The 19551-nt window shown below is 54.1% G+C and overlaps 1 protein-coding gene across 1 annotated transcript; it reads left to right on the top strand.

The window, feature by feature from the left end:
• Positions 1-2043: 2043 nt before the first annotated feature.
• Positions 2044-17776, top strand: Ramp3 (receptor activity modifying protein 3). The gene is made up of 5 exons (XM_040746684.1): positions 2044-2138; positions 10564-10630; positions 11895-11921; positions 14211-14343; positions 16751-17776. Exons 4-5 carry the CDS (start codon positions 14249-14251, stop codon positions 17004-17006), a joined length of 351 nt encoding a protein of 116 aa, XP_040602618.1. The 5' UTR covers positions 2044-2138; positions 10564-10630; positions 11895-11921; positions 14211-14248; the 3' UTR covers positions 17007-17776.
• Positions 17777-19551: the final 1775 nt, after the last annotated feature.

Genomic DNA, 19551 nt, shown 5'->3' with positions numbered 1-19551 from the left:
GACCCAGCAGGCACTTCCTGCACAGGCCAAGGAAGCAACAGCAGCTGCCCTGAGCTGGTGCCCGCAGGTAGCTGGCGCATGCTCAGGAGGCACTTCTGCACGCCCACTGGGCCATGTGCTGGCCATTGCCGAGCCATAGGCAAGCGTATGGAGCCCGTCTCCCCGTTTCAAGTCTCTGGGTTGTGGGACAATCAGTCTAAACTTCCTGACGGGTGCAGGGATGTGGGGTGGCATGTGACTCTGGGTTATCCTTTTGGTCCTGATTAGTGCCCACCCCTTGGCATAGGGGAGGGTCTCACTGACCTTTGGTTGGGGGTCCTAGGTGTTGACCCCTCTAGAACTGTCCTTCGTTCCCTCAGGCAGAAGCAGGATGCCTGATCAATTTAAAACAATTTTAATTTTAATTAAAGTTTTGTGGTTTTTTTTTGTTTTTGTACTAAGCCCAAGTGCCCTAGTCTTCCTCTGGTTTTTTCAAAATATTAAATTTTTTCCTTTGAGATAAGTCTTGGCTGTCCTAGAACTCACTTTGTAGATCAGGCTGAACTCACAGACAACCACCTGCCTCTGTCTCTGAGTGCTGGGATTAAAGGAATGCGCCACCACCACCTGGCTATGTTAATATTTTTAAATCTTAAAGATTTACTAGTGTATGTGTGTGGATGTGCACAATGTGTATGCATCTCCCTCAGAGGCCAGAGAGAGGGAACGGGATCCCACGGAGCTGGTTACAGATGACCACCACCTGCTGCTGGGTACCGAACCCAGGTTCTCCAAAAGTGCTCGTAAGCCACTGAACCATCTCTCCAGTCCTAAACAGTTAAAGTTTAATTTCATGTGTTGTCTCCTTGAATCAGTCTGGCTTGGACCAGAATCTTCTCAGTGAAAATTCACTGAAATTTGTAAATGAGCCCTTGCAGGTCAGGAAAGGTCAGCTGGGCTCAGTGATGGGGGCATAGCTTCTGCCCAGAGAGGGGAGTGCTTGTCTAGGTGGGGAAGCATCTTCCCAGGCCCACGCCTTAGCTTGCGGACCAGCATGGGCTCTCTAAGGGAATGGTTTGGAGGCTGAAGGGTTCTGTTCACCTGTGTCCCAGCCATGGCAATCAAGAAGTTGTTCTGGGGCCAAGAGTGACAGATGCGTTCTGTTTTGGTTAAGTGGCCTGTGGTGAGAGGAACTGAGGCTCTCTCTCTTCTTTCCTTCGGACACTTTTTCAGAAGCCAGGCCCTTGAGGGCCCAGCTCTTCACCAAGTCTCGAACTGCTGTCTCGCCTCAGTGTGGCTGAGAACAAATGTCCCTCTGAGACCTTGCTTCTGTCTTATATACTTCCCTAATGTTGGGATTAAAGGTGTGAGCTATAATTCTCTTTTAGACTGATTTGCTCTCGTGTAGGTCTAGAACTCACAGAGATCTGTCTGTCTTTTAATCCTGAGTCCTAGGATTAAACCTTCTGGCTGCTGGGATTAAAGGTCTGTATCACCACTGCCTGATCTCTGTAGCTTGAGGCTGCCTTTGCTTTTCTGAATTTATGATTTAATAAATCATAAATAAAATATAACTACACAGGGCTCTCAAACTTGTCTCTGCTTACATTTATGGGCTTCTCTTACAGGGGTCCCAGATGAACACTGGCCTCCTCCCCGCAAGGCTGAACCCCAGGTTTCTCTAAATCCAGCCTCTTGTCTTCTGCCTGTTCCCTGCTGCCCCCATCAACCAGTACTGCATCCCATCATTTCTCCAGCTTGCTCCCCAGTTTGACTCTAAGGTCTGAATCCACTTCATCCCCAGCCTAAACTGCAGCCTTCCGGTCACCCCGGACTCGGTTTCCCAGCCCGACTCCACACTTTCTTCCTCCGTTCCAGTCCAGACCCCACGCGCCTCACACGCATCTGTCCACACCACCTGCCCCTCCACAGTAAGGCTAAGAGGATTCTAGACTGCTATTTCGAGAGAGTCTTGGGCGGGTGGAGGCGTGGCCTAGGATAGGGCTCCCAGGCCCCGCCCACCCGCCCCGCCCCGCCCCGCGCCGCGCCGCGCCTCCTACCTCCGTGTGCTGCTGCGAGCCCGGAATAGCCAGCCTAGTTGGCCATGGAGACCCCCGTGCGGCTGCTGCACCTTCTCCCCCTGTTACTGCTGCTTTGTGGTAAGAAGGAATCTGGCTTGGGGGTACTCCATCCCCTCGGGGCCTTGGGACCCATGAGGACTCTCATCTTCCCGCGTCGAGCCTAGGCTGCGCTTGATTTTTTTAACCAGAGTTTGGAAAGGACGCTCATTGACTCCAGCGCATCCCGCAGGTTTTGCGGAGAGACCTCATGCCCCCTCCACCATTAGAGGAGCCCAGGGGAAAGGACTTGGGCTGTAAGGGACGCACACGGTCCTCCGAGGGGCTGTGATGTCCTGGTGCCTAGGGAAGGATCTCAGGTGAGGTAGTGAGCCTCCCATCCTGCCCTGCGCACATGACACACAGGTGCGGGTGGCTAGAATTCCTAATTCTTTTCCAGGGAGAAAACAGGACTCAGGGAGAAACATTGCTCTCACGAAATAGAAATGGGATAAATCTCAAGCTTGTTTTGAAAGGGGTGGGAAGGGAATAATGTTGGTGGGGAGACATGTTGAGGGAGCCTGTGAGGAGCTTAATGGAGGAAGTAGGATGGATATAATAATATATATATATATATATATGTGTGTGTGTATATTCAAAGAATAAAAATATTAAAAATACTAAAAAAAGAAAAAAAGTGAAGTATTTTACTGGAGAAATTACCCAAGGATAAATAAGGGTACATTTTGCCAGGTGGTGGCGGCGCACACCTTTAATCCCAGAATTTGAGAGGCAGAGGCAGGTAGATCTCACTGAGTTCAAGGCCAGCTTGGTCTACAGAGCGAGTTCCAGGACAGCCAGTGCTAACAGGGAAACAAAACAAAACAACAACAAAAAGCCCCCCCCAAAAGAGGGTACATGTATGTGTGCATGCTTGTGTGCATGGGTATGCATGTGTCTGTGCCCCTGCGTGTGCATGCTTGTGTGCATGGGTATGCATGTGTCTGTGCCCCTGTGTGTGCATGCTTTTGTGCATGGGTATGCATGTGTCTGTGCCCCTGTGTGTGCATGCTTTTGTGCATGGGTATGCATGTGTCTGTGCCCCTGTGTGTGCATGCTTGTGTGCATGGGTATGCATGTGTCTGTGCCCCTGTGTGTGCATGTGTATGTGTGTGTCTGTGCCCCTGCGTGTGCATGCTTGTGTGCATGGGTATGCATGTGTCTGTGCCCCTGCGTGTCCATGTGTATGCGTGTGTCTGTGCTTCTGCGTGTGCATGCTTGTGTGCATGGGTATGCATGTGTCTGTGCCCCTGAGTGTGCACGCACATGCATGTGTCTGTGCTTCTGCGTGTGCATGCTTGTGTGCATGGGTATGCATGTGTCTGTGCCCCTGAGTGTGCATGCTTGTGTGCGTGGGTATGCATGTGTCTGTGCCCCTGCGTGTCCATGTGTATGCGTGTGTCTGTGCTTCTGCGTGTGCATGCTTGTGTGCATGGGTATGCGTGTGTCTGTGCTTCTGCGTGTGCATGCTTGTGTGCATGGGTATGCATGTGTCTGTGCCCCTGTGTGTGCATGCTTGTGTGCATGGGTATGCATGTGTCTGTGCCCCTGTGTGTGCATGCTTGTGTGCATGGGTATGCATGTGTCTGTGCCCCTGTGTGTGCATGTGTATGTGTGTGTCTGTGCCCCTGCGTGTGCATGCTTGTGTGCATGGGTATGCATGTGTCTGTGCCCCTGCGTGTCCATGTGTATGCGTGTGTCTGTGCTTCTGCGTGTGCATGCTTGTGTGCATGGGTATGCATGTGTCTGTGCCCCTGAGTGTGCATGTGTATGTGTGTGTCTGTGCCCCTGCGTGTGCATGCTTGTGTGCATGGGTATGCATGTGTCTGTGCCCCTGCGTGTCCATGTGTATGCGTGTGTCTGTGCTTCTGCGTGTGCATGCTTGTGTGCATGGGTATGCATGTGTCTGTGCCCCTGAGTGTGCACGCACATGCATGTGTCTGTGCTTCTGCGTGTGCATGCTTGTGTGCATGGGTATGCATGTGTCTGTGCCCCTGTGTGTGCATGCTTGTGTGCATGGGTATGCATGTGTCTGTGCCCCTGAGTGTGCACGCACATGCATGTGTCTGTGCTTCTGCGTGTGCATGCTTGTGTGCATGGGTATGCATGTGTCTGTGCCCCTGTGTGTGCATGCTTGTGTGCATGGGTATGCATGTGTCTGTGCCCCTGAGTGTGCATGCGTATGTGTGTGTCTGTGCCCCTGTGTGTGCATGCTTGTGTGCATGGGTATGCATGTGTCTGTGCCCCTGTGTGTGCATGCTTGTGTGCATGGGTATGCATGTGTCTGTGCTTCTGCGTGTGCATGCTTGTGTGCATGGGTATGCATGTGTCTGTGCCCCTGTGTGTGCATGCTTGTGTGCATGGGTATGCATGTGTCTGTGCCCCTGTGTGTGCATGTGTATGTGTGTGTCTGTGCCCCTGCGTGTGCATGCTTGTGTGCATGGGTATGCATGTGTCTGTGCCCCTGCGTGTCCATGTGTATGCGTGTGTCTGTGCTTCTGCGTGTGCATGCTTGTGTGCATGGGTATGCATGTGTCTGTGCTTCTGCGTGTGCATGCTTGTGTCCATGTGTATGCGTGTGTCTGTGCTTCTGCGTGTGCATGCTTGTGTGCATGGGTATGCATGTGTCTGTGCCCCTGTGTGTGCATGCTTGTGTGCATGGGTATGCATGTGTCTGTGCCCCTGAGTGTGCATGCGTATGTGTGTCTGTGCCCCTGTGTGTGCATGCTTGTGTCTGTGCACCTTTGGGCATGTGTGTGCATGTGTGCTTTGTGCCTCTGTATGGACTCTGGTGGGGGAGTTTGCCAAGTTCTGGAGCTGCGGAGCCTGACCAGAGCTGGGAGGGAAGCTGTTGGCAGGAGGGTGTGTGGGGTCTGTCCCCCAGGGCTGTGGCCCCTGGGTCCTTTAGGATGTTTTCCTTCCCCTCTGGCTCTTCCTCCTCGGCTGTAAGATGAAGCTGGACTTGTTTGCAGTATCTCCCTCAGCGCTGATGACTTGCGAGTTGGGACAATGGTGGGGCAGACTCAACAATTAGTTCTCTTCCTTTGAAGAGGCCTTTGGGTACCTAATGGGCTGTTTCATGCTCTAGAATGGGCGCCTAGGCTGCAGTGGAGTCTTCTGTTGAAGGGCTGGGACTATGGCCACTTCCAGAAGTCAGCGTGCTGTTTTGGGATTTCGGCAAGCCTCTGATGCAAAGCTCCTCTGACGGGGATCTTGGTGTCTAAGGGAAAGAAGGAAACTGTATCTCTCCCGATTGCTTCCAGTGTGGAACTGGGAAGTACCAGAGCCAGAAGCCGCACGAAATCCCCATTAGTAGACCTGGTCTCCCAGGGTCACTGTCCCACCTTCCTATCCTGCTTTGGCCCCTCTGTCCTCCTCACCCAGGGGCCAGGCAGGACAGGCTCAGCCTTCTCCCAGCCTAATAGTGTGAGTCTGGCCAGACCTAACGACCCAGAGTCCGAGGTGAAACCTGTCCTGCCGCCACGGTGGGCCCCAGCTCTGCCGACCTTCTGGAGGGGAGGAGCTGAGCTTTCTGGCTCCGGGAACTCTGGCCATCTGTGCTCTGCTGACACCGTGATGTCTGGCACTGTCATTGGGCTGCACAGAGTCGGTCACCACAGAAAGCTGCGTCAGGAGAGCCTCCGTTTCCAAACAAGAAAGGCCTGGGCCTGAGGGCTTCCTTGAAATTCTAAAGCCCTTTACAGGAAACCTTTACAGGGTTCTGGGATGAGGCATCCAGCAGGTGTCCACTTGTTGGCTCTTGGCCTCCGTCTCCCTAACTGCAGCCGGGGTGCAGCTGTGGAGTAGTGCAGTGCTGGTTGGTTTGACTCAGTTCACTGGGGCCAGCCGCTCCGCGCTGTGGGGTCAAAATGTTCACGGTAAAGCAGAGGTCTGCATGCTCTCACGGCACCCCGGGGTCTGTGTGTGCCCACGTGTGTGCCCATGGGTGTGAGCGTGGTGACGCAGTGTTTGTTTGTTTTTTTTTTTTTACAATGCCTTTATTAGCTCTTTCTTTTTAAACTTTATTTTATGTGTGCTGGTGTGACGGTGTCAGATCCCCTGGAACTGGAATTACAGACAGCTGTGAACTGCTGTGTGGGTGCTGGGACTTGAACCCGGGTCCTCTGGAAGAGCAGCCATCTCTCCAGCCCTCAGTGCCACAGTTTTCACCATGAGTTATAGTAACGGTGCCAGCGTGTCACCCGTCACGCCGATCTTGAGCCGAGGAGGCAGCAAGCAGTGCCGGGGACTTGAAGGGGGGTGGTTTGTTCAACACAGCTGTAGAGTTTTTAGTGCTGGAGCTGCCTTGGAGGTCATTTGGCTCGCTTCCCTTAGAGATGAGGGCCTTGAGGTGGGGGGACAGGGCGAGAACTGCCCTGATCATAGTCACAGGGGACAGAAATGTCCGGACAATGCAGTCTCCCCCTTGGCTGACCATGGCCTTTGGGCCCCAAGTCTGGCTGTGCTCATTCCGTGGAGGATGAGAGAGTGCTTGGCTTCCTTTCCAGATGACTGGCAACAAATGCCTTTCTCTAGGAAATGCATCTACTCGGCTGTTTGTCATCGCAGCATCTGGGAGCCACTGAGACAAAGGATGCACAGGCCTAAGTGCTCTTTGGTTCTGAATGGAACCATCCGGAAGGATCTCTGCTTTGGTTTGGTTCCTGAGAGCTTGACAGATCAGCTGGTGGCTTGAGTGGCCGAGACCCACTTTTCAGGGCAATCTAGGGCTTGGTGTCCTCGGCTGGGTTGTTGGGGAGCTCTGGAAGCTCTTTAAGCCTTGTTTCCATCCGAGGTGGTCCCACGCTGGGGTCCCCGGGGAGGGCACTGCCTGTGACCCACACGTGCCTGCCTAGGCTGGGCCCAGAGCATTTCCACAGTATCCCTGAGGTGGGGAGTGTGTCAACAGGTCTGCCTGAGGGTGACATGTTGTCCTCTACGACATCTCACAACTGCATGGGCCAGGCTCTTGCCCTGTCATGTTCAGGGGAGTTCAGGAACAAACAAGGATTTGAGAACAGGCAAAGATTCTGGAGTTCACGGTAATTTTGTGGGGGGTGTTTGGAGACATTGGGATTTTCAGAAATCTGGGGCACATGGAGATTCTGGGGAGACTCTGGAGTCCTCACCTCACGTATGCAGTAGGCCTGGGCTGTGGCCTGGGTGCGTTTAATGCTCTCAGTCAGCTGTTTTGTTCTATGTCATGTGTTTACCCTGAGATAGAATTATCTAGAAGGGTTGGGCTTAGAGCCCTTAGCCTCTGTCCTTATGAGGGTCTCATTATGGTGGCCCCCACTTATATCAGGGAGGGGTATCTTGGCCTGGCCTTCAAATGATTTATGTGATGGCTAATCTTGGCTGTCAGCTTGACTCCCTGGGAAGAAGGAGCCCAACTGAGGGGCATTTTCTTGATTTCTAATTGATCCAGGCGGCTCTCGTCCGCAGTGAGCAGTGCCACCGTTAGCCAGGCGGCTCTCGTCCGCAGTGAGCAGTGCCACCGTTAGCCAGGCGGCTCTCGTCCGCAGTGAGCAGTGCCACCGTTAGCCAGGCGGCTCTCGTCCGCAGTGAGCAGTGCCACCGTTAGCCAGGCGGCTCTCGTCCGCAGTGAGCAGTGCCACCGTTAGCCAGGCGGCTCTCGTCCGCAGTGAGCAGTGCCACCGTTAGCCAGGCGGCTCTCGTCCGCAGTGAGCAGTGCCACCGTTAGGCAGGTGGGCCGGGGTTGTACTGCAGGGAGGTTTAGCAGGCGGGGAAGCTAGGCATTGACAGCTCTCCTCCATGGTGTCTGCCCCCAGCTTCCTTCTTGCCCAGGCTTCCCTGAGCCTGTGAGCTAACGCAAACCACCCCCTCCTCTGAGTTGGTTTTGGACAGTGTTCATCACGGCAACAGAAAAGCAAATGCGGACACCTTGCAGTAATTGTTTAAGCAGTTCAGCACCTAGCATGCTAAAGGAGACCATGGCACCAGCGTCCTGAGACACACAGAGCACACACAAGTGAAGGGGAGCACTCTGCAGCCCCAGGACCCCAGAGGGGTGACTTGTGGCTGGGAGCAGTAGGAACAGAGACGAATAGGAAGCTGGGCCCCAGTGCTACAATTATTTTTTTTTAAATTTAACTTAGAAGCAATCTTATATATCAATCCCAGTTCCCGTTCCCTCCCATCCTCCCATGCCCCCTACCAACCCCATCACATCCCTCTTCTGCTCCATAGAAAGGGTGAGACCTTCTATGAGGGATCATCAAAGTCTGTCACTTCATTTGGAGCAGGACCTAGCCCCTCCCCTGTGTGTCTAGGCTGAGAGAGCATCCCTCTATGTGGAATGGGCTCCTAAAGTCCATTCGTCTGCTAGGGATAAATACTGATCCACTACCAGAGGCCTGCTGAGGACCCAAACTCAGGTCCTCATGATTGCATGCCAGATACCAGCCGAACCATCTCCCCTGTCCTACATCTCTTTCTTTTTTTCTCTTCCTTTTCATTTCGTGTGTGTGTGTGTATCTGTATCTGTGTGTGTCTGTGTGTGTGTCTGTGTGTGTGTATCTGTGTGTGTATATTTGTGTGTGTGTGTATCTGTGTGTGTGTATATATTTTTGTGTGTATGTCTGTGTGTGTGTGCGTGTGTGTATGTCTGTGTGTGTGTATCTGTGTGTGTCTGTGTGTGTGTGCGTGTCTGTGTGTGTGTATCTGTGTGTGTATGTGTGTCTGTGTGTGTGTGTCTGTGTGCGCGTGTCTGTGCGTGTGTCTGTGTGTGTGTATCTGTGCGTGTGTGTGTGTGTGTGTGTGTGTGTGTGTGTGTCTGTGGAAGCCAGAGGTTAATGTGGGTTGTCTTCCTTGATTGCTTCTCTGCCTTACTTTTTGAGAAAGGATCTCTCCTGAACCAACTAGTTAGACTGACTGGCTGGCAAGGCTGTGGGATCTTCCTGTGTCCACTTCCCCAACTCTGGGGGCATAGGCACACGGCACTGTGATGCTTTGCCTTTTATTTTCTAAAGATTTATCTTGTGCCTATGTGTATGTACGTGCAGGTCCCTGAAGAGGGCGTTGCAATGGCAGCACCTGGAGTTGCAGGCAGTTGTGAGCTGCCTGATGGGGGTGCTGAGAACTGAACTCAGGCCCTCTGCAAGAGCAGCGTGTGCTTCTAACTGTCACGCCGTCCCTCCGGCCGCCAGCTTTTCTCTGTTTTAAGTTGGTACTGAGGGTTTGAGGATCTGAGTGGGTCTTTGTGCCGGCTCTGTAAGCACATCACTGAACCATCTTCCCAGGCTGGTTTTGGCTGGTCTTACACTCTCTATGCAGCTGAAGATGATGACTTTGAGCCCCAGTCTTCCTGCCTCTACCTTCCAAGTGCTGAGATTACAGCTGCGTCCCACCACACCCAGCTGCCACTCTGTTGAACTTGAAGGTCAGTTTATCAGTTACCGCAAGGGACTCATGTGATCTCTCTTGTGATTGCACTGGGTTTGTAGAGAATTTTAGACAACAGACTTAGTCAGGGTTCTCAAGAGGGACGAATTGTATGACTGTGTGTCAAGATGGTTGAATATATATTGAAGGGGAGATTTATTAGATCGACTTATAGGATAAGGTCTGGGCAGTCCAACAGTTGATGCTGGAGATGCAGTCTGTGAGGTCAGACACTCAGCCCTCCCAGTCTGGCACTGGATGATTCCAGAGAGCCACTGGTTTTCAGTTCATGCTTGAAGCTGGAGACCCTGAGTTCTGATGGCGGTGAAGGGTGTTGGCAGCGGTGGCAATGGCGGTGTCAGAGCAGTGAGAGGCAGAGACAAAAGGCAGACTGCTCCTTCCCCTGGGTCCTCTGCCGCTGATCCTCCACCGGAAGGCGTGTCCACACGAAAGGCGGGTGTTCTTACTTCAGTTAACAAGAAACCCATCCCAGGCTCCCAGAGGCTTTTCTCGTGGATGGGTCTAGATCCTGTCAAGCTGAAATCAGCAGTAGCCATGACAGTAGTTGGCGTCTTGATGTTTGGTTGTGAGCCGAGGCTTTACCAGCTGAACCATCGCTCTAGCCCAGTATTAGCATCTTAATAATATTAAATACCCCAACTGATAAACATGGGTTATCTTTCCATTTATATAGATCCTAAGTTTTATAATTTTCAGAGTACAGGTTTTGGCCTTGATTAGTAAGTTGAGTGCCAAGAGTTTAATTCTTTTTGACTGTATTAGTCAAATGACTTCCTTTATTTTTGGATTTATTAACACCTTTAAAAGAGCTGTTATTATTTTTGTGTGTATGAATGTTTTGCCTGTATGTAGCAGGTTAATGATACCCAGGGAAGCCAGAAGTGGGTGTTGAATCTCCTGGAACTGGAGGAAAAGATGGCTGTGAGCCACCAGGCGAGTGCTGGGAACCAAACCTGGATCGTCTGCAAGAGCAGTGCTCCTAACTGCTGAGCCGCTCCTCCAGCCCCACCCGATGTGTTGGTTTGTCCCTGTGTCTTTGCAGAGCTGGTGGAGTCACGCTTTCAGTGCTGGCTCCTCTGGAGCTCCCTGTCTAGAAGACCATGCCATTTGTGAGTACAGATTCTTCCCCGTCTTCCTTTCCAATCTGAGGCTTTTGTTTCTTTCCTGTCCACTGCTCTGGGTTGGATTTCCAGTTCTGTGTTGAATAGAAGCACTAAAAACGGACATGTCTCAGCCTTTTACCCCTGAGTGTGGTATTAGTGCTGAGATTTTCCCGTATGGCCTTTAATGTCTTATGAGTGTTCTCTCTTGCAGGTTTTTCCCCCCATTGCAAAAGGTCATTTTATTTTTTCAAATGCTTTTTCTGAGCCACGTGCTCCCTTCTGCCAGTGTGGCCCACTGCATTGATTTCTGTATGCTGAGCCGTCTTTGTGTTTCTAGGAAACCTCCCTTAGCCGTGATGTGCATTCGTGCTTGTGTGTTGCTGAGCTTGCATAGCTAATGTTTACCTAAGGTTTTTGCATCTGTATTCCTGAAAGGTATTGCTTCTTCCTAGGAATGACTTTGGCTTTTGCTATCAAGGTAAAACTGGCCTCACAGAATGAGTAAGGAAGCAGAGAAGTCAGGATTTCCTGTTCTATTTACCTGGAGAGTTTGCGCATGATTTCTGTTAATTCCCTAAACACTTGGTAGACTGGCCAGTTCAGCCTTCTGGACCTGGGTTATTTTTACAGATGGTTGTAGTCACTGAGTCCGCCCCATTATCCACTGCGGTTCTTTTCAGAGTTCCCATTTCCTCTGGAGTGAATTTCAGTAGTTCGCATCTTTAATAGTGTCCTAGAGCTGTTGTCACTAAGAATCGTAAACCAAGTGGCTGGAAGCAGTGGGGGTTTCTCTTAAGTCTGTAACCTCACTGGGCACGTGCTCTTTCGCTGCCTCTGCCTGGCTTCCAATGGCCCCAGGCATTCCTTGCTCTGCGGTGGCGGTATTCTGAAGTTTGCCTTTGCCTTCCAGTGACCCACCTCAGTGAGATTTCACACCGCTTTCCCTGTGTGTGTCCCTGTGTCCCAGTGTCGCTTTTCTTTTTGTGTAGTACTGCTCATGTGGACTAGGGCCCACCCAGATGGACTCATCGTAAATTGAACGCTTCTGCAAAGAGGCTGGGGTGCTGAGAGCCAAGACCTCAGCATGCCCACGCCTTCCCCCAGGGGACTCGGTGTAACCCACAACACCGTCTCACTAGGGGTCTTCTCTCTTCGTCTCTCACCACAGGGATGGCACAGTGTCTGCTTAAGAACTTTTCGTTTTGGAAGGTGGGTGTGCCTTCCAGTGACGTACCCACGGCCTTCTTTCAGCATCCTTCTTCCCTTCTAGGTACCCGGCACAGGCTCCACACTGGATGTAAGTGCTCGTAGTCTTTTGTTAAACCTATGAGCGAGGGCTGGAGAGAGGCCCAGCAGCTAAGAGCACTGGCCACTCTTGCAGAGGATCTTTGTCCAGTTCCCAGCACCCACGTGGTGGCTCACGGTCTGGACTTCCACTTCCAGAAGTTTCTTTCTGGCCCTTGTGGGCACAGAGACAATGCATGCAGGCAAAACACCCACACACAAGAAATAAAGATAAATCATGTGTACTTTTTAAACTTCCGGGTGAAGTGCTTTGCAGTGACAGCAGATTTAGTGGGGCCAGCCAGGGTCCTGTGCTACAGGTGGGTATGGGACACTAAGTATGTGACTGTTCTGTGTCCCAGAGGACACAGGGACTCAGACAGGGGCCAGACCCTGGCTGTGATAGTCTGGGTTCTCAGACGAGCCAGGTCTGCAGTGGACAGGTGGACGGGTGAGTGTGTGGGTGAAGGGGTAAGGAGCCAGGTGAGGGGTCAGGAAGCCACAGGTTGCTGCTGTGGGAGAGACGGGGATGTCTGTGTCCAGGGGCTGTCCTGGGAGAATGCAGTCACCCTCTGCCGCACCGTCTCTCACACACAGCCAGGCTTGTGAGCCCTTTCCTTCTATCGACTGCCGTCCCTGGGGGCTCCAGAGTCAGAAAGGGAGGTGCACACACGCACACACTGCTCCTGACTGTCCAGCACCCCTGGTGACGAGCCCTGGTGACACCCAGTGTTGTCAGCCTGGGCACGTAGGTCTAGGTTTGGACAGGCACAGAAGGAAGGGCATTCTAGCCTCATTCACTCTCGCCACTCATCTGCTCCTAGAAGACTATTGTGTGGTTGGAAGGGCCACCCACAAGGTGAGCTGGAGAGCCCACCCAGAGCCAGACCACCAGGCTTCCTGCCATAGGTGGGGCAGACTGAACCTTGGGTTCTTGTCTGTAAACCTGGGGCCTCTTGGGTCTTCTCCCTGGGAGCATTCAGAGGACTGTGGATTCCCTTCTGAAATCTGGTGGGCCACTCCACCAGAAAATGCTTAGGTCTGGACCTACTGTTTCCTTTAGGTGGTGTAATTAGCAGGTCTCAGTGCCCAGTGCTTGCTGTGCATGGGAGAATGCGGGACCCTGACTGACAGGCTTGACCGACCTCTCAGAGTATACCATGCATCTATTACTTCCACAATATTTTGCAATAAGACTTAAACATAGCTGTGGTGGGCACAACTTGAGAGCCTTGTAGATATTTACTTTGTTTAGAAACTGAGTCTGAGCTGATAATGGGTATAGCCAAATCTACCCCATTCCAAACAGAACCTTCTCTCCTGCCTCCTCCAGCTCTTCACTGGCTTCTAGGACACAGAGCTGGGTCATACACACCCCAGGATGTAGATAGTAGGGTTGTCTATTCAGAACATCACACACACACACATACACACACACACACACACACACACACACACACACAGACTCACAGACATACACCACACAGACACACATACCATACACACACACACACACACACACACACATACACACCACATAGTCCCACACACAGACATACACACAGACAAGCCACACATAGACTCACAGACACACACACAGATACACACACCACACACACACACACACACATGTGCACACACAGAGTAGGGCTGTAAACTTCCCACCCCCACTGTGTTCAGTACACAACAGGGTTGTACACATCAGCATACAGTTGGCAGGCCACACAGAGCTGTGTTTCCCTGGGCTATGTGATGGGAACCAAGTAGGGGTAGGCAAAGGAAGTTTAGGAGCAGTGTAGTTATTCCACCAGGAAGTGGGATGGCCGTGGTGTGGGTGAGTTCTGCCTGGTGGGAAGTAAGGCGTTTCTGGCCCCTGCTAGGACCGGGCTCACAGAATGGAGGCGTGAGGTGAAGGGGATGTACCGTGAAATTCTGGGCTGACAAGCAGAGTCAGGCCCGAGAGTTTCACGACCCTCTCATTGCTGGGAGCCTGAGTCCCCATGGGGCCTTGGCCTCAGGAGTCCCAGTACCAGAGCAGCTTATGAGGACTGGGAGGTCCACACCAGCTCAGCGTCTTTCCCAGGACTGTTTCGGGCACCCGGGGCCACTGAGCGGAGGTGAAGGCTCTTGGATAACTCAGGACCTCCGCTTGCTCCCGAGGACTCTGGCCCTGGGCTTCCCCATGGCTCCCTCCATGTGACAGAGCTGTGGAGACATGCTTGTTTTACCCCAGGGTCAGGAGGAGGGGCTGTGCTTGTCAGAGTTCCCTGGACATCCCCCCTCTCACTTTTGTCCCCTCTAGGTGAGTGTGCCCACGTGTGTGCCTGCAACGAGACGGGAATGCTGGAGAGGTTGCCCCGCTGTGGGCAAGCCTTCGCGGACATGATGCGGAGGGTGGATGTCTGGAAGTGGTGCAACCTATCCGAGTTCATCGTGTGAGTGCCCCCTGCTGGTCTCGGGACCCAGTCACGTGCCCTTTGCACTCTGCCTGGCCCCTCCCACTCTTCTGCTCGAGGTCCAGGGCAGGTCCGCCACAGCCCTCCACAGTCCCCACCAGCTTTGCCTACACCCTGCCCTGGACTGTAGGGGCTTCTGGGGTTTGCCTGGCTTAGCCACATGGAGCTGTGAGGGCAGTTGCGGGTGGTATTTCTGGGCCTTGGAAACGTGGAGGCCATAACATGTGGTCCTCAACACACATAGAGGTGAGGGGCCTTCTGAGGCAAAAGGTTTCCTGGGGTGTTTGTGACTCCCTGTCCCAGATGCCCTGAGGGTGAAGCTGGTGGCCTCTGAGTCTGGCAGGATTCCGGGCCTCTCTGCTTCTGGTTCTTCCTTGTAGGTTCCGACCTTGGAGGCCACAGGTGTGTGGCTTGGGCTTTGAGAAGTGTGAGTCAGGAATCTGGCTGAATGAGGATTGGGACCCCGTAGTCCACCCCCCCTTTTCATCTTTACTCTGATGTTTCTGGCAATTCAGATCGCAATGATGTTTTTGAAGCAGCCTGTTGGAAGTAGCTCCTTCCTGTTTATGGGCAAGCCCCCACTGCTTCCTGGAACAGCACAGGAAGGAGGAGGTGGGCCCTGCCCTGATGGGGAGCAGGGCCAGGATCCTCTTTCTCAGTGCTCGTCCTTCCTCTGGACAGGCCTGGGAAGTGCTGCCTGGGGAGAGATGCTGGCTTTGGGCAGACAACCATCCTCTGGGTTTCCTCCAGAGCTTCTTAGCTGACCTTGGCCTCAGAGACCCCCAACAGCAGGGAGGTCACCACCTCCAGAGGCTGCCTATTGCATCCTAGACTAGGCTCTACTTGGAAATCCTTTACATACATCCAGCTGAACTCTGGTTCCCGGTAGTGGTAGCCCCTGGGCAGCCTACAGAGCCAGTGCAAGTCTGGTTAGGTGAGGCCCTTCTCCGGAGGCTCTCTGGGGCCTCTCCCACGATTACTCATGGGAGCAGTTCCCTCGCACACTGTCAGACGGGGCAGACGGGCAGAGGCTGGGCCTCGTAGGTTCACCTGGCGTGTGGGAGCGGATTGGTTTGGTTGGGAGGAAGCTGGCCCTGGACACGGGCAGACTCTTTTCTCAGGCCTTCTGGATGCTCTGATGGTGAGAGCCTTGCAAGTCCGTGTGGCTGTGGGCCTGGGCTCCACGTCTTTTGAGGACACGTGTAGCGTGTTGGGGAGGTCAGTTGCTGAACAGCCATCGTGGGCCCTGGGAGCTTACAGCTTCAGGGGATCAGATAATGGTCAGGGGATCAGATAATGGCCACAGATGATGGAAAATGATGTGGAGAAAAGGCCACAGGTGTACAGATGACCCAGTTGGACTTGACTTCTAAGGCTGCAGTTTTGGCAGGCGGCCAAGTGGGACTGAGCCCAGACCTCTCTCTGTTTGTCTGTTGGGTCCCGGGCAGGGAGGCGTGAGGGGTGTTGGGAGTTACGGTCTTACCCTCTGCCTCTGCAGGGAGGCGTGAGGGGTGTTGGGAGTTACCGTCTTCCCTCTGCCTCTGCAGGGAGGCGTGAGGGGTGTTGTGAGTTACGGTCTTACCCTCTGCCTCTGCAGCGAGGCGTGAGGGGTGTTGTGAGTTACGGTCTTACCCTCTGCCTCTGCAGCGAGGCGTGAGGGGTGTTGGGAGTTACCGTCTTACCCTCTGCCTCTGCAGGGAGGCGTGAGGGGTGTTGGGAGTTACGGTCTTACCCTCTGCCTCTGCAGCGAGGCGTGAGGGGTGTTGGGAGTTACCGTCTTCCCTCTGCCTCTGCAGCGAGGCGTGAGGGGTGTTGGGAGTTACCGTCTTCCCTCTGCCTCTGCAGGGAGGCGTGAGGGGTGTTGGGAGTTACCGTCTTCCCTCTGCCTCTGCAGGGAGGCGTGAGGGGTGTTGGGAGTTACCGTCTTCCCTCTGCCTCTGCAGGGAGGCGTGAGGGGTGTTGGGAGTTACGGTCTTCCCTCTGCCTCTGCAGGGAGGCGTGAGGGGTGTTGGGAGTTACCGTCTTCCCTCTGCCTCTGCAGGGAGGCGTGAGGGGTGTTGGGAGTTACGGTCTTACCCTCTGCCTCTGCAGCAAGGCGTGAGGGGTGTTGGGAGTTACCGTCTTCCCTCTGCCTCTGCAGGGAGGCGTGAGGGGTGTTGGGAGTTACCGTCTTCCCTCTGCCTCTGCAGGGAGGCGTGAGGGGTGTTGGGAGTTACGGTCTTACCCTCTGCCTCTGCAGCGAGGCGTGAGGGGTGTTGGGAGTTACCGTCTTCCCTCTGCCTCTGCAGCGAGGCGTGAGGGGTGTTGGGAGTTACTGTCTTCCCTCTGCCTCTGCAGCGAGGCGTGAGGGGTGTTGGGAGTTACCGTCTTCCCTCTGCCTCTGCAGGTACTACGAGAGCTTCACTAACTGCACGGAGGTGGAGACCCACGCCGTGGGCTGCCACTGGCCCAACCCGCTGGCTCAGAGCTTCATTGCTGGCATCCACAGGCAGTTCTTTTCCAACTGCACCGTGGACAGGCCCCACTGGGAAGACCCCCCGGATGAGGTGCTCATTCCACTGATCGCAGTGCCCGTCGTGCTGACCGTGGCCATGGCTGGCCTGGTGGTGTGGCGCAGCAAGCGCACGGAGCAGCTCCTGTGAGGGTCTGCCCGCCGGGAGCAGCTCCTGTGAGGGTCTGCCCGCCGGGAGCAGCTCCTGTGAGGGTCTGCCCGCCGGGAGGCCCTGCCCGGCGAGCACGCTGAGAGCCGTTGGACGCTTCCTCTGTTTGGTCTGTTGAGGCACACCCTACCTGGTCACGGCAGAGTCCTCCTGCCCAGGCTGATGTAGCCCCTGCTGTCTAGCCTGCTGCCCGACAGAGCTCAGGCTGGCCATAAAGTGGGCTAAAGGAAGGGACAACACTCAAGTCTGTGTGCCGGATGCGGAAGTCACCTGCCCACCTGGCTGGGTCCCACATTCCCCGGGCCAGGATCCCTAGTCTCTAGCCATTTCTTGGCAAAATCTTGTTCATCCTCGACCCCGGCCAAGGTCCTGACCCTGATCCCTGCCACGCTTGGGCAGAGACGGCAGGCGAGGCCATCTGGAAGATGTGGAGCCCTGAGCCCTTCTGACTGGGAGACTGAGTATGTCTTCTGTTGGACATGAAGGACAGCCTGGGGACTGGGGAACGGAGACGTGAGGAACCACGCATCACCTGGGGGTCTGCCTGTCTCCTGTCTGATCTGTCATGGTTCTGTGTCCAGTGTGGCCTGGAGCTGGGGATTGGCCAGCCCTTCAAAGTCTCCTGCCCTGTAGGTGAGGCGTGGACCTCCGTCTGGAGGGGGCTGCCTGGCAGGAAGGCACACTCTGAGGAGAGTGCATGGTGTTCTGTCTGTGGATGTCTGCTCTTGGTCATTAAAGAGTCTCCTAACTTACATCTGGCCATTTCTTGTTTTATTTCAGGGCATTCAGGGTTAGTGGGTGGGTCTCTCAGGTGTTCAGACTGAAGTCACAGGGGTCGTGGCCACAGGAGAGGGCCTTGGGTGGCCTGCTTCAGCATCCTCTCTCCTCTCTTCCCTTGTCAGCTTTTGCCAGAGGCCCTGCTGTGGGTTTGAGGGAGGAGAGGCCCTGGCCAGATATGACCAGCCAGGTGCTGGTCAGTAGGTGGTGCTGGACCGTCTTCTGGCTTCGTCCGTCTTCCAGCTGGAGGACCTGCATCGTTGGGTATAGGCTGCTGACCTCACTGTCCTCTGATAGTGTGTTTCCCTACTGCACCCAGATTGTGGCCTTGGAGACCTCTTGGCAGACACCATGGGATTGCAGGTCTGGGTGCCTGGCTGAGCATAGCCAATCGCAGGATCGGGGGCCATTCCTTGTTTCTGAGGAAGGCCAGAGTGTGGAAGGTTGCCACGTGAATGAGAGCCCGCTTTGTGACTCCTGGCGAACCTCCTGCCACCAGCGTAGCGTCTCTGAGATGAGATGCCGTCTCTGAGATGAGATAACCTCCTGGATCCTGCAGTGACAGACCATCTCGTCCATACTGGGGGCCGCATAGAAGATTAGACGCGGAGCATCACGTGATTCTGGGAGGCCTGGGAAGGGTGCATCTCCAGTACTGTCTTGCTCCCCCAGTTTGAGCACCCCTGAGCCATCTTTCTGAAATGTGCTGGAGAAACCCCTGCCTCCTCCCTTGGGGAAGTCACCTCCAGCCATCTCCTGGGTTCCATAAGCCAGGGTTGCTGATAGCTTCCCAGACAGGAGTTACTTCCCAGCAGGGGTGAGCCTGGGCCTCTCTGTAGATGTTGGGCTCTATCACCCAGTCTCCCATCCCTGTTTCTGTCAGCAACAGTGAGGCCTCGCTCTTGGAGCTGAGTGGTTACAGTTCACACCTGTGCTCAGAGGAGCCACCTATGGGAGTCCCTGAGAAGGGACAGGAGAAGAGGCATAAACAGAGGTAAGTACTGGGACTTGGTGGCACTCCTTTAATTCTAGCATAAAGACATTCGAATCTTTGTGAATTTGAGGGCAGCCTGATCTACATAGCAAGTTCCAGACCAGCCAGAGCCACACAGTGAGACACCGTCTCAAAAGAACAAAGGAACACAACACAACAAAAGTTCCTTTGTCAGAGATGCCTGAAGGAGCAGTTCCCAGGCCCCTGGGGTGGGTCTCAGGGTCCTCCAGGTTGAAGCAACCATGGCAGGGGTGAGGGCCTGGGCAGGCAGCTGAGGCCTGGCCTTTACTCCAGGGCTTTGCTGCAGACATGAACGCTCCTCATGGGATCCTGTAGGCAGGTGTGGGCCCCACAGTTGATTCAGAGCCCATTCCTGCGGGAAAAGTGTCTGCCCCAGCAAACCCCCAGGGTTGGGTCAGAGGCCAGAGGCCTTCTGGAGCAGTGGCATGGTAAGAATGCGGGGAAAGGCCTGTGAGTGCTGAGGCAGGCGGGCAGCTACTCAGCGTCACATCTGGTCTGGCATACGAGGGACTTCCAGTTATGATGGGGGATGCGGGGTCAGTGGCAGCAAAGGACACAGTGAGTGACCCTGTGAGGTGTGTATGGGGTCAGGCTGGTGCTTAGCAGTCTGGTGTCTTTTATGCATATATGTCTTCATAAAGGGTGCAAGTGCACATGCGTGCGTGCATGCATATGATGTGTGTGCACGCGTGTGGTGTGTGTGTGCATACGTGTGGTGTGTATGTGCGCATGTGT

The sequence above is a fragment of the Mesocricetus auratus genome, unplaced genomic scaffold (assembly GCF_017639785.1).
Source record: "Mesocricetus auratus isolate SY011 unplaced genomic scaffold, BCM_Maur_2.0 Super-Scaffold_100006, whole genome shotgun sequence".
NCBI lineage: Eukaryota > Metazoa > Chordata > Mammalia > Rodentia > Cricetidae > Mesocricetus > Mesocricetus auratus.
This window is presented reverse-complemented; position numbering and strand designations above follow the sequence as displayed.

Excerpts from the sequence above, each read along its gene's own strand:
- Ramp3 (XM_040746684.1), top strand. The coding sequence starts at position 14,249 with ATGCTGGAGAGGTTGCCCCGCTGTGGGCAAGCCTTCGCGGACATGATG. Across the intron at positions 14,344-16,750 it reads AACCTATCCGAGTTCATCGT|GTACTACGAGAGCTTCACTA; the intron begins GTGAGTGCCCCC and ends CTGCCTCTGCAG.